Below are 26,493 nucleotides of genomic sequence, written 5' to 3'. Positions count from 1 at the left end.
ACAAGGTTTTTATTTAAAAAAATATTTATTTCTATAATATAAAGATTAAAAGTGGATTTAAACACTAGTATAATATAAATATATCAAGTTCAAATACGAAAAGTGCATTTAATTTTTATTTGTCTGCAATATGAATTGAATGATATATAAACAGAGTAGTTTTGTGTCTTTTCTTGTTTTCAGATGGAAAGGTATATATTTTTTGGTTGATGACACCAGTAATTTATTAATAAATAAAAACTCCTGGATCATATCACCTGCTGCCTAATTTGGCTTGACTGGCTGAATTCTGACTGTACACAATTGTTGATGAATCATGTATACAACACTTTAGGGGTTTCCTAGCCCACCCTGTCAATCAGCCATCACTTCATTTTCTCCCAAAACACTACTAAAAGCTTCTTATTTTGTATTTTCCTAATCTTCTATACTGTAATTTTTTTTTAAATTCCGCTTTGTAATTTGGATTCATTTTTAGGAGTGTCTGTTATATATTTGTCATCACATCTTGAGACTAATGATGTTTTGTATCCTCCAAATGTTTCTGAGTGACTGTTCACATGCAGTGAATCACCCCACATGCTTTAAAAAGGGTACTTAGCTATCTGAAAAAAGAATCCCAGAATGTAATAGCAAGACCTCTAAGTTTGCCATCACAAAAGGAAGTTAGAACATAATCTAAATATTACTCATATTGATATGCACTCAAACACACTAATTCCAGTATCCTCATTAAGAACATATACTGATCAACTTCAAATATCAATCCACATGCAGAAATCATAGAATTACAGAAATGCAGAGATGCAAAGGACCTTGAGAAAGCATCAAGTCCAGCCCATAGACTATGGCAGGATCAAGTAACCCTACACCATCTCTGGTGAGGATTTGCACAACCTGTTTTTAAAAACTTCCAGTGATGGGGCTTCCACAACCTCCCTTGGAAACCTGTTTCGGAGCCTTTTTCCCTAGAATCTACCGTAAATCTTCCTTGTTGCAGATTAAGCCAGTTATTTCTTGATCCAACTTTAATGGCATGGAGAACAACTGATTACTGCTACTCCTCACATAAGGGCATAGTTACATACTTATAAATGTGATTTTAAGCAAATAAGATGTTAAACAAATCAAATTTCCCCAAAAGAATTAATGTAAATGGGGGAGTAGGATTTTTTGTCAGACAAAAGACATATATAGTAAAACTGCCATAGTCCAGCATCCAATTGTACGGCACTCCCTGATAGTCCAGCATCAAAATGGCAAGAGCCTAGTGAGTGAGCTTAGGCAAAAAACACGAGTCACAAGGCAGCAGTGGCTCAGTATATACTGTATATAAAGTGTTTTTAACACAATGCCAGTGGCAGACTGTCCAGCATCACACAGTCAATGGCAGACTGACTTGGTCCTGTCCGATTTCGCTCGGTTCAGCTGCTGCCTTATGAGTCGTGTTTTTTGCCAAAGCTCACTGAAAGTCTCTGTCTGTGATCCTTCGCCTTGGTCTCAATTTAACTTGTCAAGCAAACAGTTTGCCTCAGCTGGGACCATTAGCAAACAGAGATATGTTCCACTGGTTTTGGTCCTCTATCCATACTGAGAGAAGATACTCCCATGTTTTCCATCAAACTTTTTTTTGATTGACTCAAGTAACGCTAAGCAGTTTTACACCCTGAGCGCTAGCCCGGATCTTGTCGGCATTATTTTGAATTGCTCTCACAGTGGTCGGAGCAAGACCTGGAGTGATGCCGATGTCTACAGCAGGCTCACCTGCATCAAAATGCGTTAAAACATCTAATTTAGTGCCCAAAATAACAGTTTTCCAGGCTTCCTTGTTGTATTGCTAGGCATTCCACTTTCACTTGCTGGGTGTTTTTGACTCATGGTGTTGGATGATATAATCACAATCAATTAGAAATGTTCAGGGAATTATGACACAATGTGAACAACAATGGCTACCACACTGAAGTGGGAGGAATGGTTGGCTTATGTCACAAAATAGTTACCTGCTAGCAGTTGGCAGCCAAACTGTGCGAATTTAAATATGTTCTCTAATACATCAGTGATATAATAATAAAAAAAACGTTAAACAGGACAAAGTGAGGCGTTAATGTACAGCCCTTTTTGTAACAGACCTTAACATATTTCAAAACAAAACTGTCCCAGTTTAGTTTTGTTTTGTTTAATTTTCCCCTCACAGGTCAGGTTTTCTAACCCTTTGATTATTTTTGTTGCTCTCCTGTGAACTCTCTCTACTTTTCTACATCTCTCCTAAAGTACAAAACTCAGAACTGAGCACAGTTCTCCAACTGAGGGGTCTCCAGTGCTGAACAGAACAAGACAATTACCACCCACGTCTAATATAAAACATTCCTCATATTAGCCTTTCACATCTGCATCACATTGTTGACTTACACCTGTTAACTTAAAATACTAGTCCAAAAGCATAAAGAGTTTTACATATACTGATAATCAGTCTCAGAGAGGTAGTCATGTTAGTCTGTAACTTAAAAAAATCTTTATAAATGAGTGGTCTTGTAGCACCTTAGAGACTAACCAAAAAAAAAAAAAAAAAAAACCAGTATCACAAGCTTTCGTAGGAATAAGCCACAAAAGAATATACTAGGTTGTTGTTGTTGTTTTTTGTCTGGAAGGTGCCACAGCACTACTCGCTATTTACATTTTTTTAACATATTGATTATGTTATATATCTTTTCTGTTATTTTACACTAACAGCATTGTTTCAAGGAAGAGCAATTTAAAGTACGTCAATTAGTTAGCACATTAACTGAGCTTTCCCACTGGACAATAACCTTTAAATTCATTATGTATTTTCTTTTAAGGAAACTGTATTGATACAATGCTACATAAACAATCTGATAAGTGTCAACAGCTAGCAAGCTAAACTAGAAGATGTAAAACTAATATCCGTAGCTAACAATGTTAGGAGTCATTAGAAAAGGAATAAGTCAGACAGAAAATTTCATAATGACACTATATAAATTCATGGTGCATCCACACCTGAAATACTGCACACTGCTCTGATCGCCCCATCTCAAAAAAGGTATATTTGAATTGGAAAAGATATAGAGAATTGCAACAAAAATTATTAGGGGTATGGGATGCCTCCTATATGATGAGAAATTAAGAAGACAGGGACTGTTCAGCTTAAAAAAAGGAGTCAGTTAAGAGGGGATATGATAGAGATCTATAAAATGGTGTGAAGGTGAACAGGGAAGTGTTAATTACCCTTTCACAAAAGCACCAGAAACAGCTGTAAAAAAGCGAAGACAAGGAAGTACTTCTTCACACAGTGCGCATACAGCCTGCAGAAGTCATTGCCAGGGGATGTTGTGAAGGCCAGAATTATAACTGGGTTCAAAAAAAGAAATAAGTTCATGAAGGTGAGTCTATCAATGGCTGCTAGTCAAGATGCTCAGAGACCCAACCTCATGTTCTGGGTTTCCTTAAGCCTCCAAATGCTAGAAGCTGGGGCTGGACAACAGGGGATGGATCACTTGGTAACTGTTCTGTTCATTAATTCAAACATCCCGCACAGACCGTTGGTCTGACCCAATATGGCCATTGTTATTCATGATTAGCTTTGAAACTATTGTGGGAAGAATCCATCAGTGAAGATTTACACTGGCAATGAAGTCTTCACTTCGGTTGTTGAAACACTGCATCAGCAAGAGGAGTCATTGTAGAATACAGTAGCTTCAACAATTGTGAATACTGTACAGGCAGTCCCCGGGTTACGTACAAGATAGGGACTGTAGGTTTGTTCTTAAGTTTAATCTGTATGTAAGTCGGAACTGGCGTCTAGATTCAGCCGCTGCTGAAACTGACCAGCGGCTGACTACAGGAAGCCCGAGGCAGAGTTGCTCTGCCCCAGGCTTCCTGGAATCAGCCTCTGATCAGTTTCAACAGGCTGAATCTGGACGCCAGTTCCGACTTACATACAGATTCAACTTAAGAACTCCAGGCATCCCCAAGTCAGCTGCTGCTGAAACTGATCAGCGGCTGATTCCAGGAGGCATGGGGCACAGCAACTTTGCCTCGGGCTTCCTGTAGTCAGCCGCTGGTCAGTTTCAGCAGCGGCTGAATCTAGATGCCAGTTCGGACTTACAGCTCCGCTCCGCTTTGCTCCCTGTCTCCCTGGTCTGTTGGTCTCCAGCAGACCAGGGAGACAGGGAGCAAAGCCGCGGAGCACGCTGGCAGCGGGACAGCCGCGGCGCGTCTGGGCTGTACGCTGTCCACGTGCTCCCCGGCTTTGCTCCCCGTCTCCCTGGTCTGGGGAGACGTGGAGCAAAGCCGCGGAGCACGCGGGCAGCGGACAGCCCAGACGCGCCACGGCTGTCCCGCTGCTGGTGTCCTCAGAGGCTTTGCTTCCCGTCTCCAGCAGACCAGGGAGACGGGCAGCAAATTCTGTTTGTAACTGCAGATCCGACATAAGTCGGATCCGCGTAACTCGGGGACTGCCTGTACTTTTCAAACAGCAACTTCTATTACTACTATTACTGCATTTGAAAAGTGCCTGTTGCACATATCAATGCCAAAATCTAATCTAAGATATCAGCTTTTACTAAACACATACCCCTATGGTACTATATATGACAGGGGTGGGCAAAGAGGCCTCCATGGGCTGGATCCAGCCTGCCAAGCGGGTGGACACCCTGGCCCATGGACACCCTGCCACTCCCCCATCCCCAAGCCAATCAGGGTCTGTGGAAGGGGAAGCATGGAAGAGTCCTGGCCCCGCCCCTTCCACCAGAGACCCCGCCACTTTCGGGGCAGCCCAGGGCCACTTGAAAATTAGTGAAGTGACATCTTCCCTATCTAAAATTATTGCCTACCCGTGGTATCTGAGCACTAAACACAGTAAAAGGTAATCTGCTTTATGGTTTGAATTTCACAATTCAATGTGTTTTTACTGAGATGGAGGAAACACCAAGAAACCTTAGGCGCTTTATAAAATTTTAAAAATAGTGACATTTTAAAATATTCAAATTTTTAAGAATATGTTTTAGTTGCAACTCACATTTAATCTTATTTTTCTGCATTACAAATAGAGATTAAAATCGTTATAATTATGGAACAGCTTCTGTCTCTTCATAAGAAACTGAAAATATCTGCAAAGCTGGGATTTTTAAAATTAAAATTAATGGAGATTGCCTATCTCCTAGAACTGGAAGGAACCTTGAAGGTCATCAAGTCCAGTCCCCTGCCTACACAGCAGGACCAAGTACCACCCCTGATGAATTTTTGCCCCAAATTCCTAAATGGCCTCCACAAGGATTGAACTCACAATCCTGGGTTTAGCAGACCAATGCTCAAGCCACTGAGCTATCCCTCCCCCCAAGGGGATTTACCCCCTTATCCTATAGCTCTAGAACCACAACCCCTCTACCTGCCAACACCCCCCTCCACCCACCCACAGAGTCTCTAGCTTGTGTTGAGTGGTACTTAAGCTACCTCTAAGCCCAGGGTTTCCCAACCTATGGGTCGGGACCCAAACATGGGTTGCCATTACATTTCAAAAGGGTTGCCAGTTGTCTCCCCAGGTGTCTCTGCCTCCTCTCCTCCCCGTTTTTGAATTGCTTTGGGTCACCAAGTCTTCCCGAATTGTCAAAATGGGTCCCCATCTGGAAAAGGTTGGGAACCGCTGCTTCTAGCTAGCTAATGCTTAGCCTACTAATGCAATAGGTCTGCAGCAGCTCCAATTACAACTCATTAGCTGCTAACACAATCACTAGGTGGGTAATCAAATTGTGTGTGACATATTTCAGTGCTGTCAGTGGATTAACCATCAGTCACAAGGTGGTAAAGAATGGGCTTTATAATGGAAGGGAGTTGCAAGCTTAGCAGAGAAGCCATCCTTCCCTAATTATGTAAGCATCATGGTAACAACGTTGCATTCAAGATGACATGAAAAATGAAGATTTTTTTTAAAATTGTGTGTCACATCCATACCACTAAAGCACAAAAAATGCTGGGAACTCTTATTTTCATTTTACTGTAAACTGACATTCTTTCCTAATAAGAATACGGTGCTTCAGGCAATTAATTTCTTGGAGACTGTGTATTTTTTAAATGGTTAAAATCCCTTGATTTTGATCTTCATGTCTTATAACACCACCCAATGGAATAGAATGTGGGACAAGAAAAGTACAGTCCAGCGAGAGTCTGATGCAACAGATAATTGATAAAAACCAGTCTGAAGGAGCCCACCAGAAAAAATAATTTATATTGTATACACATGGAATCTAAGTTTTACTTCAAAACTGTGCCTTGCATTTAATAACTGTGTATGAGCCGTTAGACATTCAAAACTAAATTTCAAATCATGGTGGTAGTAACTCTTGCTATGTATACAGACTGTTCTTTTACTTCATCATGATCTTTAAAAATAAGAATGGTGTGAGAGTGCTTGAGGCACACATTAAAATTACACAGTAACAAATTACTAAGTTTTATTTTGCAATTCATAAACTTAGATTAATTACCGTGACTGCTGTGATTTCACAAGGTGCATATTACCACAGAGCTGTTATTCACACCTTGTGAACTTGTGCATTTATATTTATAAGCGTGCAGCGGGTGCCACTGTACAGAAGGTTGGGTCATAACACAGAACTTTTAGAAAAAGGCAGGCAGATCAATTTTATAATGATGCTTTGTTAACATAAAAACAAACAGATTAAATGGAAGAAAAACTACCCTGGTACCGGTATTTAGTGAGGGAGGGCAGTTGCTGTGTATGCAAAATCCGACCATTATTAGTGACCACTTTCTCCAACAATGTGAAACCAGCAGGCAGTGGTTACTTCTGTTTAAAAATTAAAGCTTTTATGAATCCCTGCCACGTCTAGAGACTGTGTCAGTTAAAATGGGTATTGGCTTCATGATTTATTTGGCTTTCAAAGAACTGTACTAGAGTTACAAAAATGCAGGAAGTTTCAAGAGGTTCATTCTTCCCACAAAAAAGATTTTTCTCTATGTGGATGAGGCACATTAAAGGTAATGTAATTATGATTTGCAAAGCTGTCATCTCCACTGAGCCAACAACTAGATTATCATCCATTATATTTCCTATATAAATGCACTCCCGTAGAAAAATAACCTGCTAAGGGCCTAACCCCAATTATTGCATTGAAGATCTTTGAGTCTCTTAGCTTGTTACCAACTATATAACCACATTCAAATCTATTCCTTGCAAGATCCTAGTTAAAAATACACTGCCCTTGATGGTGTTGCGCAATATGAAATGGAAAAACCTTCTGAAGCCACTTGTTTTCTATCTGCAAATAAAATTAGCTGCAGAATTACCAAAGCTACCAAAGTCATCACTTTGAGGGCTAGATTAGTCAGAATCTCAAATATGTTTATTCTGAAAAGAAAAATACCTTTCTCCTGTTGACTTGTAGAGTACAGTAAGAGAATCACAATGGATGAGCAAAGAAAATGGCTCCACGAACAAGTATAACTTGTCAGCAGATAACATCATTTAATAAAAGAACACATGTATAATTTATACTGGAATTTTTAAGATCCAGCCTAATGAAGTCAAGGGATCTCAGCTCTTTATTACCAGCGAAGTAATAGTAAAAATGGTCTTTGTGATGCATTTTCAGAACATTCTGTATGGGCTGACAAAGCTTACTCTCTTTTGATGTTATGAAAATGAACATCTCAAAATCTTTTATTACCAAGATGAACTGGATAAGATTACAATATTAATATGAGAGAGGTTTAATTCAGTTTTTCAGTATGGGGGAGGAGTCAGATCTTCCCATATCCTTTCAAAAAGTGGAAGCTGTAAAACAAATTGAGGGATCTGAGAAAGATTTGGTTTGAGTAAGGTGAGGCAATTTTTGGACAATGAGCTTAGCACATTTCACAAATTTGGGAACAGATAGTCCTTCTCTAAAGGCCTGGTGATGAAACAGACTGACACAAAACCTGGAAACAAAATGTTAGGCTCATTTTCTCTGGATTTTCCTGTCACTTGGTCTTCACATTTGGTAGTGCTTACTCAAATTCTTCAGTTTTGACCAGTCTAGTGCAGGGGCACAGCATACATTTTTATTAAAATTTAAATTTCCTGCACGCCTTCAAAGGCATGAGAGAGATACAGGCGTTTGATATTAAACTACAAATTGATGGCCTGTTTCTAAGAAGTGACAAAGACACAATTCCTGCTAAAATCAATCAAAAACTGCTGGTGCTCAGAACCTCTGAAAATCAGGTCACAAGATTCCAGCTATGTACTTCTAAGGTGTGCAACTAGCGTCTTTTCAACTACATCAGTTGAAAAGTAAGGATGTTAATTATTGTTTAACAGGTTAACCAGTCAAATGCTAGATTTAGCTGGTTAACCTTGGAGCAGTCTCCTGCCAGCAATGCAGCTAGGCCAGACCGAGCCCACTGCACCGCGGACAGAAGACTACTCTGGCCCACTGCACCATGCCGCTGGCAGGGAGCTGCTCTAACCCAGGCCTGCTGCATATGTGGGCGGGAAGATATTCCAGCCCAGGCCCACCACAGTGGGGGCAAGCTGCTGCTCCAGCCTAACCAGGCCACTGGTCAACCGGTTACCATAAGTATCACCCAGTAAGGGATATGCTTAGTGAGAAACTGGCTAACCGGTTAACTCTTTACATCCCTAGTTTAGGGGCTAATGAAAAGAGGGAATGACAGCATTTGTAACAATGAGCATGGTGTAGTGGGGCAATATAAGCTTCCCCCATATTTCTGTGCTTATACTGTCCCTCTTATGGGAAAGCCATGAACAAACTCCGCCATAAAATCATCCTGTTTTACATTTTACAATACACAGAGAACCAAGAGTCTATACAAACAAAGGCACTGCCAAAAAACCAGAAATGTTCTACACTTTTTTTTTTTTTAAATCTACAGTGGAAAAAACTGCCACATCGCATTTGTACTAAAATACTGGAAGACAGAATGCTCTTCTTCACAAGAAATACTGGTAAGTTATCTGACAGCTTTAATATAGTGTAAGTCTACCATGATTTCAACCTTACCAAAGTGCTGATTGAAAATCAATGCCACAGAAAGGTCCTGCTGTTCTCTTTAGAGCATTTAATTGAAGTGGCACCCTCTCCTGGCCCTGTTCTAAGTATGTGTGACTCAAATGCAGATTATCATTTTTAATCAAACTGGACCTAGATATGATGCAACAAGTGTCAAATGTAAAATATCTTTAAACAGACTGTTGCATGTCAATGTTGCATGATGCCTACCATCATTTCATTCCTAGCCAAAACCTCCAAACTCCAGACCTGAACATTTCTCTTGGTGCCACTGAATACTCCTAGGTAGCTGTAGCGAGATTTACATAGTGTTCACCAGAAAATACCTCTCCTTTCAGTTGACAATTATCAGGATTTACAACAATAGTTTTCAAACCATGGGTCACGGTCCAGTACTGGGTCATGGAATAGGCAGCAGGTTTAAAACAAACAAAAGGACGTTTTTCTTCACTCAGTGCACAGCCAACCTGTGGAACTCCTTGCCAAAGGATGCAGGGAAGGCTAGAACTTTACCAGGGTTCAAAAAAGAGCTGGATAGATTCATGGAGGTTAGGTCCATCAATGGCTATTAGCCAGGATGGGTAGGAATGGTGTCCCTAGCCTCTGTTTCTGTGGACGTGAGAGACTGCCAGGAGTTTAAACCATAAGGTTAATCGATACGTTAATGCTTACAAATTAACTGGTTAAACTCTTATATCCCAATTGCAAAAGATGAATATTTAAACCTAGTACCAACTACATCCATCTGTACAATGCAAAGGGCAACCAACAGGTCAACATCTTGCTGAATGGACATAGGCTGGACCACAGCCCATACCTGGGCTAGTAGGTGGGACACTGGATACTATCTTGACTTTCAAGGAATATTTTATCAAGATCTCACTGAAAATAAAGACAGGAAATAACCTCAGATCAGCAAACTGGCTCCTTATGTAGCACCAGCTAATGTGCAGACACTAAGACTAGAAAGGTGACTTTCCGTCCATGCCTGGAGTTCTTTGAGATGTGTGGTCCCTATTTGTACTTCACAGTTCTCTGCATAAAGGATGGTAGATACTCAGCTAAATGAAACCATGCCCATAGCAACAGGTACTATGAGGCCAACCAGCCTGGCCTAGCTGCTGGTCCTTTCCAATATCTCCCTCTCTCATGTGGGATTACAAATTCCCATGCAGAATTGTCTCCTCATGCCACATCTACCCTGTTCAAAGATGTGTTCAGTCCACTGAGCCCCAGTCTCTGGGCAAGGCTCCAGTTTGGACAACTCCCTTTGGGTGGCATAGTAGGTGGGAGGAACAAGCTTCATATGTAGACACTGCCTGTCTCCTGACAGATCCCCTCAGCCTAGCGCACTAGTTTTAAACTTTCACGCCATAGGTGGGTCAAGTCCAATAGTCTCAGATGCAGAGTGAACACATCTTTGAACAACAATGTTGACTCAAAACCCAGAAGTTTCTCAGTATTAATGTAGCACATGCAGAGACTAAAGCTGCCCTATGCCACAATATGCCTGGATAGGTCAATCTACATTTGTGAAAATAGCATTAAGGCGCCTGTGAAAACAAAACAATTATTCAGCACATTTTAAGGCCACAGAATTTGAAGTGCAGCAAGAACTTGAACTGGAAGGTACCATCTGCTGCGACAGACAAAGCAATTTCCCAATGTTGCAGAGCTATTCGTTAATCCCCTGACATGTCAAATAGGAAATAGCAACTAAAATAAACTCTCAAATGCTAGCTCAAGTAACTTGACACTCAGAAGGAATTTAAGCAGTGGCAGATAACATACTGTTAAAATGATTATACTCTCACCATTTATTAATATGCCCTGAAATATTTAAGAGTAAAACCTTAAAGTACACTCTCAAGGTTAACAAATCCAAAACATAAAATATCTAATTCTCCCATACTGATGCACTGCCTTGATCTCATGAAGTCAATTTATTCCCCAAATCTAGGACCTCCTCCCAAGTAGCAGCCTGAGGTTCTTAGTGATTGTACATGTGCGTATCATCACAAAAAAAATCCTTTATTCTGTTTCAAGTCCCTATCTAGCCTAAGCAATAGAGCAGTTTTTGTGAGCATGTTAACAAGTTTTAACTTACACAACAGTAAACAAGATTTTGCATCCAGTGTAGATTGAGCAAATCATGTTTTAAAATATGTTAGCCGGTTGTGGTCAACCACTAGGGGCTGATTAGACTTGTGTAAGTTAAGGTGTGTTTGCTAATAGTTGTGTAACCATTACTCATTTTCCACAGCTCCTGTAAAGTGTTGAATCCTACTCGTTGCAGGATGAAATTTCCTGTGGTTCAGGCACCCAATACAAACCCCTGAACACCACTAAGACAACAGACTCCACAGCACCAGAGCTGAATTTGCAGTCTGTGGAGGCTCTTTCACACATCTAGCACCTGGTGAAAAGGATTTTTGCATTTCCCTCCAGGCACAGTAGCAGTACCGGTGCTGGGCTGGAACATACCTTACCAACATAAAATCAGCAGCCCGAACACACCATGTAAGTGACATGGAGAAGATGCAGACCCATACCACTGCCCCAGAATAGAGAAAGAGTTCACCTTCTCCAGTTCCCCAGAATGCCCAATTAACAGACCTGCTAAGAGAAAGGCATAGCTCAGTGTGCACTTACACACACAACCACACAGTTGGCACGTCTAAATTTAGATCTCTCAGCTGTACCAGCATCCATTTATATGAGTTTTTTTAAAGCAACCTTTCCACAGTTCCATAAAGGTTTTAGAAAACAAGCTATTCCCACTGTTGTGGTTAACCTCAGCCTTTATTCAAAAATTCTGCAAACATATTTATACGTTAAAATAAAATATTTTACCTACACTATATATAAACATTTTTTAAAGTAAGAAATTCAAGTTTTATTTTGTTCAAGTTTATACACATAGTTTCTGGCCACCTGATGTAAATTTTAGTTTGAAATCACTTTTATGTTGCTTTATTTAAATAAGTATTTGATCATCACCATATTAAGGATTGATCAGTAGATTTTGTACCATGACTAATGCATTTTCATGACTATTTTGTAAAAATACAAAACATTAATGAAGATATAATTTGTAAACATTTTTAAAAGCCAGAACATTTCTGGTGGGGGTGAGAGGTGAGGGAAAAAAAGACAAAACACATTTTTACAACAAAAAAGTTGCAGAATACAAACATATACACGCATACTATTTCATAAAATCATAGAGCAGGGTGAGAAAAATGCACATTGGGCTATTCAGTCTGATATTGCTGCCACTCTGCTGCTGCTCATTCCTCCCTTTAAACTTCCTCCCCTTAATTAAACCCTCTCTCATTCCCACTAACTTTTAATCTTACCTACTTCTGAAACTACAGTCTCATACCAAGCGAGGCCTAAACTGAAACTCTTCACTCTCCTATCTGCTTTTACCACATGAATACCCATTTACACCACCTAATGAATTGAAGCCCAGATGTGTCTTGCTGCAAGAATTAGTTACAAACAACATGAGGTTTGTTCATTTTTTAGATTTTTTTATAATCTCAAGATTAATGTAATCTAATCACAATTTAATACATAACATCTTTTAAAATAATTTAATGTCAAGTAGTGCAATAAAACCAGGTTCATGGGCATAAGGATACATTTTGCTTCATAAGGAGTAGCCAACTCATACTAAGGTACAGTTGTGAAATATAGCTGAGTGTCATCTGGTAATGTGATTTGCCTCATACCTAGCGAAGCATGTGCCAAACCCACTCAACAAAAATATACCCAACATGTCCATTCAGTAACTTGGAGACGATTTACTCTCTCTCTCCTTGCATGAAAACCACATACAACATCTGTAATACTTCCTAGTTTATCCATTGTCAAGATCTCTAAGTTACTACTCTGACCCCTTTTAGTGATCATCAAGAAGCTCACCTGTATTTTCTGTTAGACCAGAGGTATAAAATATTTGTTTCTATTTAAACTGCTTCTGTCTGAAGCCAAAAGCCCCCATTGCTTGCTGTAACAGAGCACTGATGTCAGCTGTCCAACAGCTGCTCATCTGTCCACAGAAAAAGACTAAAAACCATTATGAAACAGTTGGAAGAAAAAGAAGGGGAAAATGGATTACTGATGGCCAAATGTGATAAATGTTAACATGAAAATGTAAACTGGCTTAGTTACTGGAAAATGTCATTCCTAATCCTCCCTACACAGCTATAGGAACTCACTGCAACCTGACCGACCTATGTTTTTTTAACTGACTACATCAGCGACAGTAAATAGCTTACTAGGATGAACCTTTACTCTAACTCAGCAGTGAGAATACCCAGAGCTGGTATGGTAACCAAGTAAACAAAACTACAACAAAGAAGGATGAGATAAAATAGGATCAAGAGCTGCACAGGTGAAAGCAAAAACTTTTGAAGAACACAAATAAAAAGTTACTATTATAGAACTTTTATAACATAGTCACACATCCCAGAATCATCAACTGCTTGGTATCCAGAGAGCAGATGGCCGGAAGAAATGCATATGTGAAAATTATTATAATCATGAACAGGCCTTTTAAAGCTGAAATGCAGCTCAACACACTCATAGGGACTATCCCTATCATGAAAATTGTTCATGTCTAATGGCTAAGACTCTTGACAAAGTTTGACAGGAAAAGCACTATTTCTTGCACAAACGTCTTATAGTTTGATTTTTTTTAAATGCCATTAATTCCCATGCCAAAAATAATACATTTAAATTAATTTAACACTTGTCTAATTTGGATAACATCGCCTGCTGCTTATCAGTCTAACCCTGGTGTTTAACACCAGTAAACACACAGATTACACTTGAAAGTTACCCAACATTTGTCCTGTGGTACTGTATATATTTTAAAACTGAAATAGGATGAAAACCAACATTTAAGCTTTATCACCACTTCACTGGTCACCTTTCAAACACACTCTTCGATCTGTTCTGTGTGTTACCAAAATCAATGCCATTTGCCATTCTCTCCAATGACTGACTACCCCAAAAAACAGATGCTGACCAACAACTGGGCTTGGCCAACATCTCCATGCTCGTTCTCAGAGGTCAACTGAAGGATCAGTCCACACCCCATCACTTGGAGACAGCCTGATTGTAACACAACAGGTTTCAGGCACACTGTATTTGACTTCCTCTTCACAACAGCGTGGCTCATTAGGCAAGAAGCTGCAGGACTCCATTAGGGCTGATGACTATCTTCCTAGGCATTCCGTTATGTGGGTGCATGGTGGATGAGGCTTGATCCCACAGCTACTTCAGCTTCCTGAAGTCTTGCAATACCATAAACTTGCAGCTGTAAAAGGGACTGAAAGATGCATCAAAGCCTCTTTTCCCCTCTGGTGTGTACTTGGAAGGGCCATTGTGTTTATCCTACAAAGCCTCCCTCTGTCTAAATTTTTATGGTGTGTCCACCTGTGATCTTATTAGACCATAGAAAGATGTTCCGCCATCTCTCACACACAAAGGCTCATATCAGGAATTTCTGACAGTAAGTCTGATTTTTGGGGTCTAGAAGGCAAGTGTACTTGGTGGTTTCTGCCCTAATTGAGTTCTCAGAGGATTTTTGTCTTCATCTTTCTTACCGTTTCTTACATTTGCTCATGCAGAGTTTGTGTTCTGATGTTCATTATATGTATATTGATTAATGATAGGATTTTAAACATGGTAAATGTCATGGATTTTAGCTATTTAAATCTGAAATTTCCATGTTGTAATGGTAGGGATCCTGACCAAAAAAGGAGTTGTGGGGGGCCACAAGGTTGTTGTAGGGGGTCACTGAGGTACGGCTACCCTTATTTCTATGCTACTGCTGGTGGCATCTCTGCCTTTGGTGGCTGCTGGCTGGGAGCTCAGCTCTGAAAGCAGAGCTTCTGCCCACAGCAGCGCAGAAGTAAGAGTGGCAGTATGGTATTGCCACTCTTACTTCTGTGCTGCTGCTGGCAGGGTGCTGCCTTCAGGGTGCTGGGCACCTTGCCAACAGCTACCACTCGCTGGCTCCAAGCTCTGAAATCAGCAGAGAAGTAAGGGTCGCAATGCAGCAAGCCTCCCCCCCGTAACTCCCCTTTGGGTCAAGACCCCCAATTTGGGCAATGCTGGTCTGCCTGGTGAAATCTGCATAGCATAGGTTAAAAGCACACAAAACACCAGATTTCACAGGAGGAGATCAGATTTCATGGCCATGAATTTGGTGGAGCCCTATGTATAACCAGTGTTGATTATTTCCAGAACCCATCTATCTGATGTTATGAGGTGTCACACACAGAACAAATGGCCACTAAATGGGGTGCAGAAATCTGGACAACATAAACATGCAAGGGGGACAGTTTTGCTACTCTCAAAACTCCCGTCAAAAGGATTTCTTGGTGGGTGGCTAGTACTGGAAGGAGAATGCTCAGGACATTATGCTTAATATGCTGCACTTGCTGGAATTTCCAAGGTAGCTCATAAGCACTCTGATGATAAAATGGTTAGAGGTTTGGTCCTGGAGTATTTTTTCCATGATGCTGAGCTATAGCCACCCTGTGAGCAAATGGATGCCCTTGAGTGAGTATTTCAGGGAATATAATACCTTATTTTTGTCCTCATCGAATATGCTTATTGTAATTAATAAAAAAAAAATTCACACTCTCTCAGTAGACCTTGATAGCTCACCAAAGTGAAATTCTTTCTTCTGAAGAGGCCTAAATGTTTGGCCTCCTTCTCAGAAGATGTAAATCTGGAGTGGTCTTGCTTGTTCATTCGGGTGATGACTTGCACCGCTTGAGAGTCAGAATGGGATATGGAAAGAAGTATTCTGCTTTGTTAGACTACACGAAGTATTCCCACTCTGTTCTCTCTGGAATGGGAGCACAAGTGGCTGGAGTACATCAAACCACCTTGACCAGTTTTAAGATAGTGTCATGAACTGGAGGTGCCACCTTTTTAAGAGCAGCAACCTAGAGACTGTTTGGTAGCTTCTGGGGGGGTCCTGAGCTTCCTCCAGAGGAATCGGCAGAGTGTCTGCCAAACTTCTTCAGGTGGGTGGGCATTACCCGTAGCTGTCAGTTGGTGACTGTGAGACAGGTGCGATCATCTTGTTTGCAAGCAGTCATGATAATCTTGCCAAGGCAATTGTTCTGCCTAGGCTGTCAGGTTGCTCATTTTCCTCAGATAATTCCTGAGGGTTTGATGTTCTTCCCTGTGTGAGGAAGCTTGTCTTGACTTTGGCTATGACCCAATAGATTCAGGATGTCACATACATGTATCCCAGGAATGCCGCAGGAAAGACAGTGTGCGGAATCAGGAGGGAAATGGGGTAGTCCCCATGGACAAGAGTATGTGGCCAGACAGACTAACCCCATATCATCCATCTTATTTGCCTCTCTGAAGTACAGGGCAGAGAAGGAGCAATAATATCAGCATAGTCTATGCTGGCTCATCTGATCCTGAGAAGCTGAAACACAGATATGTGGATAGAGAGCAGCTAAGTCAATAAGCTGGCCTCGAGGCTGCGGCTGGCACCTATGTTGATTCGAACACACACAGTCCCTGGAAGGGGAATTTCCCACTGAGAAAACAATGTCCCGTACTTCCAATTTAATCATCTCAAATCTCTCTTACAAGTGTAAATTAAGTTCACAACTCCCTTGTAAGAACTGGTCTCACAAAAGACAGACCAGCCCCATTTGGCATGACAGATAAGAAAGAGAAATACGTGACCCCATGAGTATAAAAGATGGGCCCAGCACACACTCACTTTGAGTGTCATTCTACCCTCTACCTGCTGGTCGGGTTAGGTGTTTGACCTCCCGAGGTTCTATGGGGACGCCCACCTCGTATTTTCGTCTTTCCTAGGAATTGAGGGACCGGCCCTGGCCTGACATGCTGGAGTCGAGAGGCACAGAAGGGGGTAAAAATTGTACCTGGATGTGGTCCTCTGTCTTAAGTGTACACATAGAAAGAGTAAGCTGTTACTTGGTACCATTATTTCTATTTTTCTATCTTTATCTTCTTTGTAACCATTTTTAAGATCTATATTTTGCTAGCAGTATCTATATTTTGCTAGTAGTTAAGAAATAGAGCAATAGCCATTGTAACCATATGATTTATAAGCTTCTTTAATAAACCTGTAACTGTTTAAGCTTTAACCTGACTCCTTCAGTTGCTGTAACAGAACCAAGCACAATTTAAAAGAACTTCAGCCGGTCTAAAGGGACAGTTATAGGAAGAGCTTGGGCGTTTGGATCTGTGTCACTCCCAGGTGACAGGATCCACTGGGGCATCTTTCAGTCTTTCCCCAAAGCTGCCCGCTGCGAAGGAATTATGAATTCTAGCAGCTGAAATCTAAGATGTAATAAGCTCTTCCTATATAACGGGGCGTCTGTTGGCCTGCTGGCCACCCTCTGCGATGGGACCCCGGTCCTAGCAGTAAAGGCATGGACGTTAAACCTTTTCTCGGAAACATACACACACACTGCCCTGACCGTCGGCTGACAGAGTACCATTGGTCTCAAGCTGTGCACAGTGAGAAGGAAGATGTCCATGAAATCTTGGACTATCAGGGCTGAGCCCTTGTCCTCATGGGGTAGTAAACCCTTCCAGTGACACTAGACATATTGGAGGAGGAGGCTTCTATGCGGATGCAGAGTGCCATTGGCATTGGAGATTTTATTATGCCTCAACTGGTCATGGTACTGGAAAGTGGCAATTGGACGGTGTAAGGACATCACTGGTTGGAACCTGGCCCAACAGTATTTGCGATTCCAGATCCATGTAGAAAGCAGTGTCCTCCGGGCAGTGTGTCTAGCCCCCAGTACAAGACAGCAAACCGAGCTTCTTTCCCTTACTGGCACAACTGGTTCTGGCTTTGCTCCAGTCTTGAGTATCACTATTCCCCATTCTCATTTCATGCTGCTGATGATGTAGGAGGCATCAGCTGTCTTCTTTTCTTCACCAGTGCCAGTCTTGATCCCATTCCTTTATATAGGGCTGGTCTCAGGGTACTATTGAATGTCAGTGTCAAGAAACCTTATGTGCTCCTTATATACTCCTGTGCCAGGGTGCAAAGTTTTACTGTATTTAGTGTAAGAGGAGAACTTCTTTTTCAATGATGATTTGGGGAAATGTCTCGTGTTTCTTATGAGATCGTTTGCTCTTACTCTCCTTGTGCCTGAGATTCCCCCACAGCTGAAGACCACTGTCCTTGGGTGAATGGACTGGGATTGTACTGGGGCCTTATAACACACAGTCCATCAGGAATTTTTTAACCCTGTGCTTATGGGCTTGATGGGTTCTGGTAGGAAAAAACCAACAGATGGTGCATTTAGAAGGGGTATAAGCATCCCCAAAGCAGCGGAGGCATATATGGTCATCACTGATGGGAAAAGCCCAGTGGAAGGCCACAGAGACTTTGAATTTCAGGCTCCTTAGTATACCAGGCACCCCACAAATGGTTCAGGGAGCACCCAAGCTCTGAGAGCTACTACACTGTCTATGCCCAAGTTTTAACAATTATTTACTGCTAACTACAAAGTTTTAAGAAGGCGGCTAGCGAACACTGCAGGCACTGGAGAGGTTCAATATCAGACCATGGACATTAGAAAAAACTAGAGAGGCAGTCAGTCCATACTGCCACTTATGACCTTTCTTTGAAGCACAAGGTGGAGAAGGGGCAAGTGTAGACCAAGAGACAGTGCTAGCAAAAATCTTTCTGTCTTAGGCGCATGGCGCACAAGTGCATTTTGAGTGGGCACTCAAAGAACTAAGAGAATTCTTACATAAGCATTTGTTTGTTATGCAATAGCTCAACAAAATTTGAGGAAACAAAAGCCATCAAAGTCAATACCAATGAAGAGTTAGTTTCTAAACTCGTACATTTTATACATGTGTTGCATGCATGTATGTATATATGTACACGTAGTGCTTTTTTTCCTGATTCTAGACCTTTAGTTGCAGGTGAACTGGAGAAACATACAAAACAGATCTCAACACCATACAATTAAATATAATCCACATGTGATCTGTTTATCTTTTTTAGATGCTATTTGCTTAAGTTATTAACTCATGAGAAGTTTAGAAGTGGTTTATAGTGGAAGGAAATTGTTAAGTGCTGTTAGTTGATATTTTTCCTTACCTCCACTGTAGCGGATTGCTGTTGCAGGGACTAGAAGGGTTGCTCTGTGGCTGTGGGTTCAGGTTAAAGACTAAAGGAGAAGTAGCGAGAGCACAATCGGCACTAAATGGGATTTTAAGGTGCTGTAGACCTGGAGCAGATGTAGGAGAGAACATGTGCTGGTGAACATCACTTCCTCGGCAGTGGGAGTACAAAGGAGAGGAGATTCTGACAAGGTACCACAGTAGAAACAATCAGTGTCAATGTCAAATGTTATTGCTTTTAGTTTTAAAACAAAACTTATTTTAAAATTATCTTTGTTAAATTAATTTAATAAGCTAAGTGGTCAAATATCAGCCTTTTAATCAATACCTGAACATATTCGACTGTTAAGATAAATAACCAAGATGTTGCTGGTAGCCAATGCAACACTAGCTCAACATTATTTTTCCACTGTGGAGTTATATGAGCCTAAATTGATCAAATCCTCCATGCCAAATCTAAGAAAATATGCACAGTAATTCTAGCCGTGTCAGTCCCTGGATATTAGAGAAACAATGTGAGTGAGGTAATATCTATTGTTGGACCAACTTTGTTATACCTTGCATTTTGCTGCAACACTGGGGGTACATTTCCTAATAGAAAATGTGTGTGTCGCTTAAAAGCTTGTTTCTCTCTCAAGAACAGAAGTTGGCCAAATAAAAGATATTACCTCATCCACCTTGTTTCTCATTCATAAAAGAGTGTTACAAATACTCACTGTGAAAAGTACAAATTACACATATCCTTAACAAGAAAACATTCAGCACTTATAATGCTTTACATCTTCTACATGCTTTACATCTTCTACGTGCTTTAGAAACATTAACTAATTTAGCCTGACAACTGCACTGTGAACCATATATTCTCATTTCATTGATGGGGAAATTGAGGCACAGAGGAATTACATGACTAATCTCAGCAGATCAGTTGCAGAATGAGGATTAGCACTGAAAAGACTCACAAGTGTGTTCTCATTTCTCTTAACTGTATTGTTTCTTCACAGTTAGCAACCAACATAAACATATACACAGATTGTGTTTGTGGATATATTGAAAAGTGGCAGGGTTTGCCTTCTGCATAAACATTAAAAAACCCCACCTCTTTCACCGGACTATACAACAAGCTTGGTTGGGAAAAGTAAAAAATCACCTGTAAGTACTGCTACACAAAAATAAATAAATAAATAAATTGAAATGTGTTAATTTCTAATATATGAGAGTCTTGCTTAGCCCATATTTATAGTGCACAGGAGGAAAATACTCTCTGTATATTTACATGAGAGAATATAACTACAGCAACATAATGAGTTTTCTTTTAATTATTACACTCTAAACAGCTGCACTCCCTGCTGCAACAAAACTGTGGCCAAAATCTAGTGCGAGTGCTGGCTGGCTGGAGGGACCTTTCACAAGATATTCCCAATAAAATATTCTTTGAAGAAAAAATATTGCATTCGCTACCAACATCAGAGTGCTGCTAGGCCTGTTTAAATAACTCAGCATCCAAATTACTGTAGCAGCTACACATTAGTACCTAGAACTGTTGTTTTGACCACTTATATTTCTTGAAAACTAATTTGGATAGAATTTTCATCATGACCAACAAATAAATCACCTTCATTTGAAGGTACAATAGGATTATTTTGCATTTCACGTAAGTTTTATTGTACTTTTAACACTACCATTCCCAGGATACCAGAATTAAAATAAAATAATTTTAAATACTTAAACATAAACCATAAAAGCCGCCCTTATATTAAAACTGTAATCCTCAATCAAGATTTTACATGCCATTAAATGAAATTTTTGTACCCAATCACCACAATTTAATCCTTATATGTACTGAAAGCTCAATAATTATTTTAATTTGAATGCAAGAATCGTGCTGTAGACAGGAGTGTTATGTGCTATGCCAGATGGCAAGATTGTATTAAAATTGTACTTTCTTCGGGGCTACGGCTGTGTCTTTTGTTCTGTGTTTGTGCAGAGCCTTGCACAATGGGGTTTTGCTCCACGGTTTGGATTTCTGTGTGCTACAAGGTGGTATTATACAAATAAATAGCATACATTATATTAACTGGGCATAAATATTAACCTGTTTTTCTTTTGGTAAAAATGAAAAAAAGAGTTCCATTTGTCCTGTTCAAAACATTAAATATGGCAATATGAAAATTTAGGATGGACTTTGGATATTGTTATTTTGGGCCCAAATGTAACACAGTTTCACTTAGCATCTTTGAATGTAAAATGTCTTGAGTTTTCAAGCTCAGAGTAATGCTAATAATGACTTGCTCTTATATAGTGCGTCTCATCAGAAGATTTCAATGCACTTTATAAAGGAGGTAAATATTGAAATAAAATATGGTCTGTATACTTAAATTGCCTAGAGTTGCAAATTAAGATGAACATTTCAGGTAATGCAGCAAAAAAAAAAGTCTTATCTCAGACTCCTAATGTATTTGAAATGTATTATTTTTTAGTTTTGTCACTGCCCTTATTCTGACAGATTAAGGCATATTGCCCTTTTAGTCTGTTTAAATAACCTTATATATTTAAATAAAAGAATACAAAAATCACAAAGTAATCAGTTTTCAGTTTTACTACAATAGTTAATGCTGTGTGTGATACTTTGCATATGTTAGGTGCTGATTAAAACAAATATTTTTAAAACTATAAAAGAGCCTTAATCTGTCAACACTTTTACTTCTAGTGCATCATTCACCGCAGAGTTTTGGAAAATATTTCCTATGTACAGCCAAATAAAACCCTGATAAAATGCTCCATCAATAATAAATCCTCTTTTAATTCAAATCAAGATGACATTTGTTGGCTATGAAAAGTTCTGGGTATTTTTCCCAGTAGTTTTCATCTACAAAGTTTAACTGTCATTTTTTTTCCACAGCAGTCCTTACTGGATCCGAAGAGATGGTGCTCCAAATCTCTGTTGCCTCCGTTTCATCATTGTACTTTCTTATACACTGTTTCTTCTCAGAATAAGAGGTTTAAACCCCAAAAAAGAGAACCTGCTGTTATCACTCCGGTGCAGAGCACAGAACAATCAATGTAATACAGAATTCTTCATATATTGCCAGTGTCACCACAGACTTTATAAATTCAGTAACAGCTCAGATTAATCAGCCAGCTCATGTCAAAATCTAATTATTTTTAAAGAAGTCTTCCACAAGTCTATTTATAGTATCCATAAACAGGAAATGAAGACCACCAATTGGCAGCACTTGTACTAAGAAGCCAAAGATACAAAGTAAACAATCTGATCTGTCATACAGACAGCAATGTACTACTGACATCACTCACACTTCGAGCACAGCAAATCAGCGGCAAACTTTTTCTGGGCTTCAGACAGCAGTGACACGTTAGTGAACTACAAGAAAAATGCAGAACCAGAGAGAGAGATGGCATATTAAAGGAAACTCTGGCAGGAATCTCACATACCAGCTTGAAAATGCATACTGTGATAGGAGTACAGTCACTGCTCCCAACCAGAGACCCTGGGAAAGTCATGATGAGTGCAAAGAACAGCTGTCTTTTAGGAAACATGCTAACTATCCCATTTCTGGAAATCAAACTGCATAAGAATCCGCAGGACTCCCATCTTAAAACATTCACTATGTGTTAATTTGCTAAACACTGAATTTTACCAAACAAGTTGAAATATATATAATCAGGTTATATTCTAGCTATTTCTTCTTTCCATTTTTATGAACTTAAAACTGACAAAGACAAATTAGCCATAGAGCAAGCTGTGAAAGGATATTGAAGACTCTAGAAAAGTACAAGCCTAAGCTTGATGATAATCAATTGTAAGAAGACTCAAGAGGTTCCCTTGCATGCCTTAAACCTCCCAGTCTTGCATTTTAGTTTTCAAAAGTAATTTCTATCATTAACTCATGTTGAAGTCATGCCATTTGCATGGCTGCCAAAAACTACTGTCCATCTTTTCCAAAAGACATTATCTGAAGAAAGTTAGCTTCTCAAGCTAACATTCCACATGAACATTTTGGCTAGATTTTAATTAAATCAGTGTCTAAGGGACTGTGATGTATTTTTAAAGGAGTATTGAAAAGTTTCAAATATTTATAAAAATGACCATTTATGGTTCCTCACTGGACAGCAGGTCAAATTCAAGATTATGGTCCTCATCTTCAAAGCCCTCTACCGGAGTGATCAAAATCATCAGAGAAACGCCTCTCTCCAGGAATACCACCTCTGCTAACACCTAGGGCTCGTCTACACTGGCCCCTTTTCCGGAAGGGGCATGTAAATTTCATGAGTCGTAGTAGGGAAATGCGCGGGGGATTTAAATATCCCCCGCGGCATTTAAATAAAAATGTCCGCCGCTTTTTTCCGGCTTTTAAAAAAGCCGGAAAAGAGCGTCTACACTGGCCCCGATCCTCCGGAAAAAGTGCCCTTTTCTGGAGGATCTTATTCCTTTGAAGTAGGAATAAGATCCTCCGGAAAAGGGCACTTTTTCCGGAGGATCGGGGCCAGTGTAGACGCTCTTTTCCGGCTTTTTTAAAAGCCGGAAAAAAGCGGCGGACATTTTTATTTAAATGCCGCGGGGGATATTTAAATCCCGCGCGCATTTCCCTACTACGACTCATGAAATTTACATGCCCCTTCCGGAAAAGGGGCTAGTGTAGACGTAGCCCTATGCTCCACAGGAACAAAGGAATTGTTAATCTAAAAAGTGAGAGCTATATGCCTAGAAAATGGATTTTCTCAGCAACAGGTCCTCAGATCTGGAGGATTGCAGAACTACCATACACCCCAGCACCACAAGAGCAAAATGAGAAATTCAACCACTTTCCCACAATTGGCACCAGCAAAAAAACAAAGCCCCCACAGAAGCCAGTATCCCAATTCTCTGGCAGAGAGTCAGGGAGAGATCTTTACATGTACACTATGTAATCATAATTTTATGATAGTCATGGTATGAAAATTAGGTAGATTAAATAGTGGCAAGTTTTATTCCAAAAAAACTTCTGCATACAACATTCAGTCCTTTTTAAAAATGTTACTAAGGACCTCCTCAAACACACAGATCAACCCCAAAATCCTTCTCATGTACTAATTTCCCCTTTAAAAACTATACTTCAACTAACTTCAGCAAGCCACATATACTACTGCCAGTGCCGCTATGGCAGTAGTATATCTACAGTGAATCTGTGGGAACAACTCTACACATTCCAGCTGCTGGCTCAGCTCCTCATGGCAATTTAAGAGCACTGTTATTTTTAATCTACTATTCTTGAGTGTTTCTCTTCTGAGTTGAAGGGAGGAGTAAAGTTAGAATATAAAGTCTCTCTCATCCCTTTATAAAAAAAAGCCCACCAGACTGTTATTCTGTATGTCCAGACCCAAGCTAGAACAGGACGGGAACATAATGCCACTCTCCGCTTCCTTCTCATTCTTTACCTATTTTCTTCACTTTATATTCCCATGCATGAGGCATTGTACTGTCATGGCTGCCTTTCTCCTGAGTTAGGGGAAACTGCACATGACTCACTACCAGAACAGCCTTATTGCTAAGAGAGACTGAAGCTGACTCAGATCATGTATTTTATCCCAGAGATAACTGCACCCTCTCCATAACTTCCACCACCTCTGAGCCTGAAAGGGAAAAGAGACCGACCAGGATTCAAACCAAGGAATCCGATACAGCAATGCACAGCCTGCCCACTAAGATACCAGACTCTTCTAATTTGAGCAAGGGTGATGTCTTAACTTTATGCCTTTAAACTTTCAATATTTGCAATATTAAGGAATTTTCCCTCCACTTAGCTGTGACACTGTATTTTCACAAAATTAACAAGTGTGATAACATTAGCAAGGCTCACTCTAATTGTATATAACCATAAGCATTTCAGGTTTAATCTTTTTCTCAGTATATTTATTGACCAAGAAATTTTGTTTTCCCACCCACATGACATCCATATTAGTACAGAAACAAGTCTTTATATAAAAAACTAGAATGAATGTACAAATTCTCTTCCCATGCTTATCTTTATTCTCTTCAGTCCAGCAAGTCAAAATATTTTCCTAGTTATCTCCATCATTCTAAAGTTTCTGTTTCCTCAGCTTTAAGTATAAAAGTTTAGAAAAATTAGAAGCAGAAACTGGTATAGTTTTAAGCTTCAGTTTAGCACAGTTTAAGGGAGCAATTTACTTACGTGTCGTTCCACTGAGAGGAAATTTGGGAGAATTTTTACTAACCATCACTAAAACTTATTTTATTCAACACCCCAGGATCCATCAGTGGCACAGAGATTGCACTTTCAGCCTTCGCACCTGAAAACACGAGACTCTAATGCTTGAGTGCAAGTCCAAAGTTTCATACTTGAAAGAGTTTAGCAGATTTATACATGCCCATAAAGTGACTACCCATTAGAGGGGGACAGACCATCCCAACCACACAAACCATGATGCATTTATTAAAGACCCAAATAAAAGTTTGGGAAAAATAGTTATATTAAAAAGTGCCTCTGACTACCAAAACAGCCAAGAATCTTTAAAATTTATCTACAGCACATGCATAAATGCATTAAAAATAAAAATTAATCCCTTCCAAAAATAAGGGTGGCAACTATTGTAACTGATACACACCAGCTTAAGTCTGCTCTAAACTAGGAGTATAAGTCAAATTTAGCTGCATAAGACCAATTTTCTAAACAATGAGTCCACGCTACCAAGTCCATTCCATCGACTTTAAGGGCTGCAGAAGCTGATTTCAGTACTCCTGCTTTTCACGAGGAGTAACGCAAAAATTCAACCTTCCATGTCTGAATTTATGGTAGTATAGACCCAGCATTGTACAAGTCAACATTCTTAGCCTCCAGGAGGCATCATAAACGCACTGCTGTGACCACTCTAGCCAGAACTTGCAACTCTACTGCTCTCCAGGTGAACAAGAAAAGTCCTAGGAAAGTTTGAATTTTGTTTCCCACCTGGCCAGCTTTGCAAGCACACCTCAAAGCAGGCAGCACACCTGGCCAAGAGCTCCAGTTCCCAGGGGCAATGAAGAGCACCTTGGATCTCGAGGCATAAGGCGAGAAATCTGTTCTCTTGGATCTCTGAGCAGCAAAAGAAATACTATCTATGCGATGGTCGCAAAGTACACGGTGGAGAAAGGATATCTCGGGGATACCCAGCCATGCCATGTTAAAAATAAAGGAGTGGAGGCAGTCCTACAACAAGACAAAGGAGACAGACACACAGTCTGGTGCATCACCACAAACTTGCCACTCCTATGACCAGC

General features: G+C 40.1%; 1 protein-coding gene across 10 annotated transcripts in view; it reads right to left on the bottom strand.

Moving 5' to 3' along the window:
* MAST2 (microtubule associated serine/threonine kinase 2) overlaps window positions 1–26,493 on the bottom strand; it is a 309,029-nt gene that overhangs the window by 131,074 nt on the left and 151,462 nt on the right. For 5 of the 10 annotated variants that reach the window (XM_075935888.1, XM_075935891.1, XM_075935889.1 and 2 more), the window contains one exon: window positions 19,198–19,404. The exons of 4 other annotated variants lie outside the window; for them this stretch is intronic. In XM_075935888.1, coding sequence (XP_075792003.1) covers window positions 19,198–19,404 — 207 coding nt within the window. Of the gene's footprint in view, window positions 1–19,197; window positions 19,405–22,129; window positions 22,558–26,493 lie in introns of those variants that run through there. One more of the 10 variants, XM_006117328.4, reaches the window with a different exon arrangement.

The sequence above is a fragment of the Pelodiscus sinensis genome, chromosome 9 (genome assembly GCF_049634645.1).
Source record: "Pelodiscus sinensis isolate JC-2024 chromosome 9, ASM4963464v1, whole genome shotgun sequence".
Taxonomy (NCBI): Eukaryota; Metazoa; Chordata; order Testudines; family Trionychidae; genus Pelodiscus; species Pelodiscus sinensis.
This window is presented reverse-complemented; position numbering and strand designations above follow the sequence as displayed.